General features: G+C 44.0%; 1 protein-coding gene across 2 annotated transcripts in view; it reads left to right on the forward strand.

Moving 5' to 3' along the window:
* Positions 1-9499, forward strand: part of eps8l3b (EPS8 signaling adaptor L3b) — a 70109-nt gene extending 60610 nt beyond the window's left edge. For both annotated transcript variants that reach the window (XM_068007652.1, XM_068007651.1), the window contains exons 18-20: positions 1889-2007; positions 4102-4218; positions 5399-9499. In XM_068007652.1, coding sequence (XP_067863753.1) covers positions 1889-2007; positions 4102-4218; positions 5399-5405 — 243 coding nt within the window. In that variant the 3' untranslated portion in view covers positions 5406-9499. The remainder of the gene's footprint in view (positions 1-1888; positions 2008-4101; positions 4219-5398) is intronic.
* Positions 9500-10750: the final 1251 nt, after the last annotated feature.

Below are 10750 nucleotides of genomic sequence, written 5' to 3' on the forward strand. Positions count from 1 at the left end.
GATAATTACTGAAATATGAGCAGGCAATTTACCATCACACCAGCCCAGTTGAGGAAAGCGCCCTCCCACTCAATTCACAGGCCAATTATTTTGCTAAAATAGCCCCATCTCGCCCTATATCCTCATTTCCTACATAGCATGTTCTTACAAATCTCATTGTATAACTGTGCTGGTGCTAGAGTGCTCTGGAGAATGTTCTGGTATATTTTTGAGGCGATGGCCTCAGTTTTAACCCCCCCCCCCCCCGCCCCCATTGGTCAGCGAGAATGGGAGGGGTTAAGATTAGGCTGAGTTGACTTACCCGTCCTGAGGTCGCTCCGTTCCCGCCCGGGGCCATTTCATCTTCGCCGACTTTCAAGTCGGCCGAGGCTCCCGCTACAGGCCCGATGACGTCATCAGCGCCACGACGAGATCTTAACGTCCAGTCGAGGGGTAGTCCGGTGCCATCTGCAGCCTGGCAGCAGAACCACTGTGGGAGGCACCGACTGGCCAGGGGAGGCCAAGGTATGTTCGAAAAAATTACTTTTCTCAGAACTCCTTGTGGGCCAGGATGAGCAGGAGTGCTCCCCTCAGGCCCCCGCAAGGATTCCTTAGTCCTCCCCAGCCCCTGATCGTGATGGAAACCCCTCCCCCCCCCCACAACCAGTCTCCACTCACCTCCAGATCTCTCCGCCCACACCAACCCAACCGGTCTCTGATTGACTCCAGATCTCTCCCCCCCCCCCCCCCCCCACTCCCCACTCCCACCACTGACTGCCAGGGATTGTTCCCACGTGTCCCTCCTGCCGCCAAATTCCCGCTCCCGTTCGGGCGGGACCGCAGGAACATTTATGTAAATGAGGCCCTGACATTAAGACAGGATCGAGCTCGGCTGGGACGGCCGCTCGAGCCCAACACTCACCGCTTATGGGTTCACCTGAAGAATGGTCACGGAGGCATGGTGTCAGAGCCTGGTCGGTGGGCTTGGAACCGTAAAGCAGCACGAGTCAATGCCTTCAGAAAAAGGAGGGGACGGAATTGGAGATGGGGGAAAATGAATAGAAAAGAATAAACTTGCATTTATATAGTGCCTTTCATGTCCTCAGGTGGTCCAAGGTACTTCACAACCAATGAATTACTTTGGAACAGACGCTTCCAGAGAGGCCTGTACAAAAGTGGAAGGTCTGTCTTGCTGAATGGCCCTCTCCTCCATATAGGGTCGTCCTTCAACATAGCACCGAGCGATTGACTGGCAAAGTGACACTTATCTTCCTGCCAGCCATAAAAATAGTAGGCAAACATCTGGCAACCAGCAGGCCGTTAACAGCTCTGGTATTGGATAACCACTTTCAAAGAACCGACACAGGCACGATGGGCTGAATGGCCTCCTTCTGTGTTGTATGATTCCAAAACCCAGCTCGGTACTCTCCCAGCGTGTCACATGCTATGCGCTGGATTATTGTCTAAATATTTCAATTAGCTGACCTTGCACTGTGGGGTGAGATCAACATATAGCTCCACAGACATAAGTCAGTGCCCAGAGGACTACGGGACTACAGCGTCGGCCCCAATGTGTTCTGCTGCTGAGGTGGGTCTACGTTCCTTTAATGCCATGAGGTCCAAATGCTGTAAATCGCCTTATTTCTGACCAAATGAGAAGGTAACCCCTCTCAGCGACATCCTGAGATCAAAGAAAGGGTGATTATTTCCCCGTAGACTGCCAAAAGATCCTTCAAAAGCAAATCCACTGGTAACACCATGTGCTCGGCCCACCTTCTTGCTCCTCATTATCCTGTACAAAGCCAATAAAAGAGTGAAGTGTAATGCACTGTTAAATGTATGACTGACTCTTCACACATTTGTTTCGTCTCCTGTTGTGATCTTTAACATGACTTCTGATTTTTCTTAGCCGGTCGAAAACCGCCGTAGTTTCCGATCCCCCTCCCACGCTGACTCTCCTGGCCTGACAATCCACTTCACGCCCACTGAGGTGACAGCTTGGCTCCAGATGAAAGGTTTTTCAAGGGTGTAAGTAAAGGTTATGTTGCACTTTAGATTCAACAAGTTTCTAAATAGCCATTTTTTTCCCCAACTAAACCCAACATCAAACACTGATATTTTTAAAATACCAATGGTAAGAATTTCAAGTGCTTATTGTTCTTTGGACAGACCTCAAAGCCCCATAAAATCATAGAATGATACGGCACACAAGGAGGCCATTCAGCCCATCGTGCCTGTGCCAGCTCTTTGAAAGAGCTATCCAATTAGTCCCATTCCCCCCGCCATTTCCCCATAGCCCTGCAAATTTTTCCTCTTCAAGTATTTATCCAATTCCAATTTTGAAAGTTATTTCTGAATCTGCTTCTACCGCCCTTTCAGGCAGTGCATTCCAGATCATAACAACATGCCGCGTAAAAAAAAAAAATTCTACTCATCACCCCTCTGGTTCTTCGGCCAATTACCTTAAATCTGTGTCCTCTGATTACCGACCCTCTCTGCCTGTTGGCTGTAGGAGTCCTATGCGAAATAGTGGTAAGTAAAATAGACAGCAGGGTAAGGGTTCCCATAGCGCAAAACTGGCTCTAATCCAGCTTTAAATAACACAAAGTTGGCACTTAAGGAGGCCAAAGGATGGCTGGTGTGGGAAGTGGTACTTCAGCGGTGTGTTTGTGAAGCTTGGGCTGAGGCACAATCTTGGCCAGAGAGATACGTCTGCAACTAGTCCTCCTACACCTGACCTGGGAGCACTCGATGCCGAGACTGAATTTCTGAACTAGGGAGTGTTCCATTCCCCAGGATTGACGTTCCTTACCTTGACGGGCCCAAATTCACCAAAACACAAAACGAAACTCTGGATTGCAAAATCACTTACAGCCGACCTTAATTCAATAATGCACTGACTACTAAAAGGATTATGTTTCTACTCAAGTTCATGTAGCACGTACTGCTATTTTGTTACATAGATTTTATAGCATAGAAACAGGCCATTCGGCCTATCTGGTGTTTATGCTCCACACGAGCCTCCTCCCGCCCCTCTTCATCTAACCCTATCAGCATATCCTTCTATTCCTTTTTTCCTCATGTGTTTATCTAGCTTTCCCTTAATGCATCTTTGCTATTCGCCTCAACTACTCCTCGTGGCAGCGAGTTCCACATTCTAACCACTCTCCGGGTAAAGAAGTTTCTCCCAAATTCCCCATTGGATTTATTAGTGACTATCGTATATTGATGGCCCCTAGTTTTGGTCTCCCCCACAAGTGGAAACATCTTCTCTCCGCCTTCCCTTTCATTATCTTAAAGACCTCTATCAGATCATCCCTCTTTTCTAGAGAAAAGAGCCCCAGATTATATGGTCAGTATACACCATGCTTGTTTTTAATGCATAAAGAGCTACCTTCAGTAAAAATGGTGTCCCATAAAGACGTGATGTAAATTTTGCAAGGTGAGGCTCTTGGCACTGAGTCTCGCTTGATGGCAAAAAGGCTCAGACATTCAGGCTTGGCGGTCAGTGTGCCTGATTCATGGAGCTCCCAATTTTTGGTCATTAATTCCACTCAGAATTGAGCCTCACAAACCTTACTCTGCTGTCTATTCTACTTGATAAGAGAGCTAAGGACACAGGCACGTTGGACCTTATAAGAAGCAGGCTCCTGGCCCAGGCAAATATGTTCTTATTCGGATCGCTCAATAACTCACTGATTCTCGTGTATTTTTTGCTCGGTGAGGTTTGCCCCCTGTGCACTTCCATTCTTTGCTCCTTCTGAAGTGTGTTCCTCAATTGCATCAATTCATCACTTCTTGTGTATCCTCCTTTACACTTGTGAGTTGTATTACATAGAATTTACAGCACAGAAACAGGCCATTCGGCCCAACGGGTCTATCCTCACCTGCTTTTATTCTTGACTCATTGTGAAGTCCATCCCTTAGATGCCTCTGTTCTTCATTCCTCACACTTAACTCATTGTGAGATGCATTCTTTATGGTTCTAATCTTCACCCCTTGTGAGGTTTGCTCCTCACCTATCTCTATTCTTCACTCTATATCAGGTACACTCCCCACTCAGCTCTAATCTCCCTCCTTGTTAGTTCTGCTCATCACGTGTCTCTTCTTCCCTTCCTTTAGAACTGTGAAGTCTCTGGGGGTTCTCACTGGCTCTCAGTTGCTGAGTCTAACTAAGGAAGAGATGAAGATGATCAGTGTAAATGAAGGAGGCATTGTCTACAATGAGATTCACAGTGGGTAAGAGAACATGCAATTTTTCCCCCAAAATATTATATATTATATTCGTTTAAAGTACTTATGATACTGGATGAGACGTTAAACCAAGAGCCCGTCTGCTCTCTCAGGTGGACGTAAAAAGTCCCATGGCATCATTAGAACAAGAGCAGGGGTGTTCTCCTTGCTGTCCTGGGCCAACATTTATCCCTCAACCATCACCTAAAGCAGATTATCTGGTCATTTATCTCGTTGCTGTTTGTGGGATCTTGCTGTGCGGAAATTGGTTGTAAAGTGCTTTGGGACGTCCTGAGATGGTCAAAGGTGTTATATAAATGCAAAATCTTTATTTCTTCATGATGAGATTTTTTGCTAAATAATGATAAGAAATGATAATACACAACATTTATACAGTGCAATGATTATTCGGTCGGTTTAAGAAGTTCCCTGAGTTTTCCATTCTTCAAGTTGATTTATATTTAATTGAGAAACCCAGAAGAAGTGGCAGGGCCCACAGTGTAAAATATCACCAAGGCTGCAAGGAGGTAAGCTCTGAAAGCTTGTGATTTTCAAATAAAACTGTTGGACTATAACCTGGTGTTGTAAGATTCCTTGCAAAGAGAAGAGAAGGTGATGTCATTCAGGAAGTAGGGGTTAGGTGACATCGAACTTAGATTTTAAAAGCCTGTAAATTGTAGGAAGGGAAGATTGAGGGAGGCGAAGAGTTCCGCAGTTTTGAGTTTCTGGAAAAGAATAAGATAAAAGTACTTGAGAAGATTTTTCGGTCTTTGGAGACACAAGACAACACAGCCCCTCCCAGTGCTCCTCAAAGGGCAACAGGCCAACCGGCCAACCCTGCCATGTAGCCTTGCAACAATGAAGGCAAAGAGAAGATAAGTGTTAACCACCCTGCCTTGGTCAAATCCCAGGGGCTATATTCAACTGAGCCAAACAGCACTCTATTCCCAACACGTGCACTGTGTAATGACAACCCCAGTCTATTGCCCTGTAAGTAAGAAGTGACCATACTGCAAGGTGACTTCAAAAAGTACGTGCATTCTCTTACTGAAGGAAAATTTAAATAAGAGGCACAGTACAAAAAAAAATTTCATTTTATTTGCTTAGGCGAGAGAAACAGATACTCCCCAAGACATTAAATCTCAATGAGGGGGAAAAAACCTTTTTCTCTTTCTTTTCCTTTCAGGCATTAAGAGACCCAGCTTGTCAACATCCCACGCACAGAAGTTCAACTTCCTGAGATTATTGGAGGATTGGCAGTCTGCACAAGAGAAGAACTTAAACAGTGTTGTGGATCTAGCTACAGGGACTGCTCAGTTTAGATTTATATCAGTATTTAGCTGTAAACAAGTTTTAAAAGAACAAAATCAGTAGATTTAACACAAGTTATTTCCAATCGATAATCATGAGCACATGTGTGTACCTGTGACTGCGTTTCTGCTTGAAATTTCCACTGCAACACTCCACGTTTCAGGAAAAGGAAAAGTGTTTGATGTTGAATGTGTTTATTGTTCCGCATGTATTGTGTTCACTGAAACAAATGGGCCCAAACACAAAGGATTATTGATTTTAATGGCAAATAAGTGACTCTTAGATTGAAAGCTAACTAATGGGCAAGAATTCTTCTGTTGATATTGTAGCAAAACCATGAGCACGAGTATAAGCTGATAGCGTTAGATAAGGAGGGGTGGGAGGAGGCTCGTCTGTAGCATAAATGCCGGTATAGACCAGTTGGGCCGAATGGCCCGTTTCTGTGCTGTAAATTCTATGTAATAAGGAACAGGTTTGTGGTTTCATTTCAAATAGTGAACAGAGCAAATCTTCCCCTTTATTACTGAGAATGAACAGTTGTAAATGGTGTTCTAGTGAGGACTACCACAAACAACTACTTTCTCATTTTTAAATCTATAAAATTTGTGGTTTGCAATGTTTGTCCCCATATAATGGTTTTAACTAAAATCTAAAACAGTCAGCTCCTCTGATAGATTAGTGCTAAATACCTCACCTGGTGCAGTACTGAACTGTACAGGCCAGAAAGGTCACTAATTCTCCAGGTCTGTGCTAAGTTAGCTGATTTTGGCCAAGGCTGAGCATTTCTGGTATTAGAAGGAAGCCAGTGTATGTGGAAAAGTGAGGGTGGAGGGAAGATAAAACTTATGGGTTACAGAAGGTGGGGGCAGGGGGAGGAGAGGATAAGACTGGATTCCTGCTCCTTATCACTATCGAATGACCCCCTTCTGGAAAATGCTTGTGTGCTGGACGCAGGTAAGGACCAGGCTCTGTGTTTCACCCCCACCCGCCCGCCCACCTCAACCATCAACCTGCCAACACTTCTTGCCTGGTGTCACACTTGGAAGAATGCCCACCTGGCTGTGGTACTTGAGGTTCTACTGCTACCTGTGGAACTGTACTTCAGGAAGAGTCAGCACTGTCAGGGGAGGAGGGGAGAAAACCATGGGGGAGGTGGGGAAGTGATTTAGAAACATTCACATTTTGGAAGGTCCTTGAATTCATCGACAATAAACTTGAGAGTAATTGCCTTGACCATTCAATGCATCAATGAATCGATCAACGATATTCATTCCATTTGCTTTTATTTGGTCGTAAGTTTTATCTTCCCTCCACTCTCACTTTTCCACATACACTCCAACCTTCTTGACCTTTCCCCCAGGGTGGGGGTGACAACAGGCCGAGACTGACCAACTGGAGGGGTTAGTGTGATGGACAGCACCCATTTTATCACCACCACTTCCAAGTGATAGAAGGAACAGTTAACGAGACCCTCACCCTGATGGACTGACCACCAGATTCTGCAGACAGTGTTATAGCCAGGGATGAGGGCAATATCAGAGTGCTGCTATGAGGGGTGTGGAGATATTTCAGGTTGTCACAGTGAGGGATGGGGGGGTATTTCAGAGAGTTATAGTAGGAAGTGTGGGTACTTCAGAGAGTGAGACGTGTGGGATATTTTAGACAGTCAGAATTGTGGGATTACGGGTGAGGGTATTTCAGAAAGTATTAAAAAGTGAGGGGTGTAGGTTATAGCAGTGAGGGATGTGGGGTATTTCAGTGAATGGTACAGTGGATGGGTGTGAAGTATATCAGTTACAATATTTCTCAGAGAGAGGGAACCATACATCTAGATTCTGTTAAAATACCTCCTTTTATCTATGTATATTAATACAGGAGAATGTTGAATACAAAATCAGTTTGCCAAGGTCCACATAGATTCCATAGGATAGGATTAAATTGCCTCAATAAATTGAAGACCCATCCTTATACAATGGATGATAACATCAAGGGTACTAGTGTGGAAAAGTAACTGCCTGACAATCTGACCGGTCTAGATTTACTTAAATAGCTGATTTTTACTATATTAAATGGCGAATGGCTGGAGTTAGCTGTGATAGCTCAGCTGTGCTCACAGGGCTGTCAAACTCATGTTATTATGGTGGGCCTGATCCGATATCCTGGCACTTGGTGTGAGCTACATTTGGCAAAAGTTATTAAAGTAGAAATAGATAAATGATAAACCAAATTAGTTCCTAAATAAGCACAACCCAAACCCGCAACCTCTACCACCCAAAAGGACAAGGGCAGCAGGCACATGGGAACACCACCACCTGCACGTTCCCCTCCAAGTCACACACCATCCCGACTTGGAAATATATCACCGTTCCTTCATCATTGCTGGGTCAAAATCCTGGAACTCCCTTCCTAACAGCACTGTGGGAGAACCTTCACCACACGGACTGCAACGGTTCAAGAAGGCGGCTCACCACCACCTTCTCAAGGGCAATTAGGGATGGGCAATAAATGCTGGCCTTGCCAACGACACCCACATCCCATGAACGAATAAAAATGATAATCCTTAATTAGTTCATTTTTTCCCCATTCACCTTCAATTATTCCACTCTTTTTATATTTTACAGATGTAACCCTTTTGAACATTTTAAAATATATTTTTTCCAAGTTCTTGCCCTTCCTTTCCCTGTTGCATTTCTTCAGTACATTTTCTTTCTTCCCTCCATTTTAATCTCTCTGTGCTTCCATTTTATATCTTCCAGCTTGTATCCCTTTACAATTATGTCTCTTCAATATGAAACTCAGTCCTCTCTTGGGTGGACACCCATGTTTCTACAATCACGGCCATAATTTTCCCCCATCTCTTACATATATTTCAGATTCCAGAAAAATATTATTAAAGCTTCTGGAATCAGGTGAAGGCAGTGAATCATGTTTGTGACATGTTTTGGTCTTAATTTTATTCTTACCCTATTTAAGGTTATTCACTCTAATGAATACAATTTATTGTTTTACCTTCTCTACTTCCAATTGACCACTTTTGTGTTTTCCCAGTTATTGTCTATGATTCCCATTTCCTTCCATATTTAATTTGTTTTTTTTTAAAAATGAAGCTAACTTCATTTTAATTATTATTTGGGGGGGGCAGGCGAGAGAGAGATCTTAATTTAGTCAACTATTTAAATAATAATTATGTTGCTGCTGGTTGAATTTAATGACTAACTTAATAAATTGCTGACTGAATTTATTAAGCGATTAATATGCCGATTTTGCATTGATAGCTATTCACAGCACTGTGACTTTTTTTAAAAACAAATTGCTGAGAGAACTTGTTGGGAGTAACATTTGGAGGTGGGCGGTGACGTGAAACAGGCGGAATCGCATCAGCCGCCCGTTAAACCACACCCCCAATATTTAGTTCTATTGAAGTCACTGGGACCGAATATCGGGTGGGGCGTATAACGGGTGATAAATACGTGCTTTGTGTCCCTGCCTACCTCCAATTTCACCCTCTATGAATTTAAGGAATGCCTTTTTGAAAGCGCATTATATGTCAATGGGCTGATGACAGCAATTAGTAAAGATTGTAATAACTGGCCAGTTTTATTCATTAGCTGCGTTTCTATTGACCCATGACCTTCTGATCCCCATCCATTGATTGGACCTGCTGCTGCTATTCCAGCTTAGCTACTGCTGGCTGCTCAACTCTGAATTCGCTTCCCGGTACTCCTAACTCAAAAATTCATGGGAAGTCTGCGGGCGGGATGAAACTGCTCCACGGACCACCTGTTCGACTCCCCTGGTGCAGACAATTCCAGCTGCGATCAGAGGGTCATGGTCTACACTGGGCTCAAACAGGCAGAGACCTCGACCTCAGGATGATCAGGTCTTTGTGCTTCTGAATATTCTGCACATGGCTCATCAATTTCTTTATGGACTCTATTGCAACGTAGTAATTAAATCATAAGACATTTTCATCTTAGATTGCTGCCTGTGTCTTTGTGCCTGGAGTGTCTTTACTTTCACTTAAACTCAATCTGTTGTGCGATACAGTGCAAAATCTAAATGCATAAAGTATTTGTCTGGCTTTAGAATCAAGCAACAACCAAATTGGCCAGCCTAATGCAAGCTGAAGTGGACTTCCTGTAAAAACCTCAAGGTAATGGATATCCCCAGTTGGAGATGACAGGATTGCCCACATGTCCCAGCCCCAATTTAATGGATTTGGCATTCTCTGGGCTTCTACGATCACAAAAAGAGAACATTGATATCATGTTTGTTTTAAGCATGCAAGTTGAATTTTTTTTTAAAGAGTGTTAACCTCCTTCTGAGTGGATGGGGAAAGAGAAACACTTGTAGTTACTCGGTTACTGTCGATTTAAAGTTCTAGTGAGGTCTTGTTCATTGTAAATCAGCTGGCGACTGGACCAGCTGGGAATTCCCTCCATAGCTTGGGGATACAGGTTGGTGCAGCAGCTTCAGGCGGATGAATTGGAGGCAGCAAAGGGATGTTTTTAAAAAAAAAATGGTAAATCCCATTTAAACGAAAATCGCACATAAAACAATGCTTGGGAAGAAAAAGGTGACTTTAGATCTATACGAACAATGTCAGACCGGAAATGACCCTCTGGTCCATCCAGCCTGTCCCACGCAATGTGATACCTTGTACATCACAATATATAATCCATCCCCTACCCCACCCAAAACCATGTGATCTCATGGGCGAGGCAAAAAGTCAGTTTAAAAACCCAGGCCAATTTGCAAAAAAAAAAAATCTGGGAAAATTCCTCTCCCTCATCCCTTAAGTGATTGAAACTAGTCCAGGAGATCACTCTGGCCCTAACAATTCTATGCAGTACCACCTACCTTTTGCACGAGATGATCTCCGTCCAAGCCAAAAACATAGCCAGCTCTCACTATAGTTCCCAAAACTTTCTACCACTGAGCTTTCCTCACCTTATGTCTGGGTCTGTTGTTTGTTGGTTGGTCAGCAATTCTATTATCATTGTATCATGCGACTACCACGATGGTAGAAGGCGAACTAGATGGACCTTAGTCCTTATTTTATGTTCCTATTATATTACTATACTTTCCAAGCAGCTCATCTCTGGTCGTTTGACTGACCGCTTCCCACAGTCTCCTCCTTCTCCTCCTGTCCCATGTGATGAGGGTTGTCAGAGGCGGAGGGGGCGTGGTGCTGCCGCATTTATTGCCCACTCTGCACATCATATGA

This window comes from Heptranchias perlo, chromosome 27 (genome assembly GCF_035084215.1).
Source record: "Heptranchias perlo isolate sHepPer1 chromosome 27, sHepPer1.hap1, whole genome shotgun sequence".
Classification (NCBI taxonomy): Eukaryota; Metazoa; Chordata; class Chondrichthyes; order Hexanchiformes; family Hexanchidae; genus Heptranchias; species Heptranchias perlo.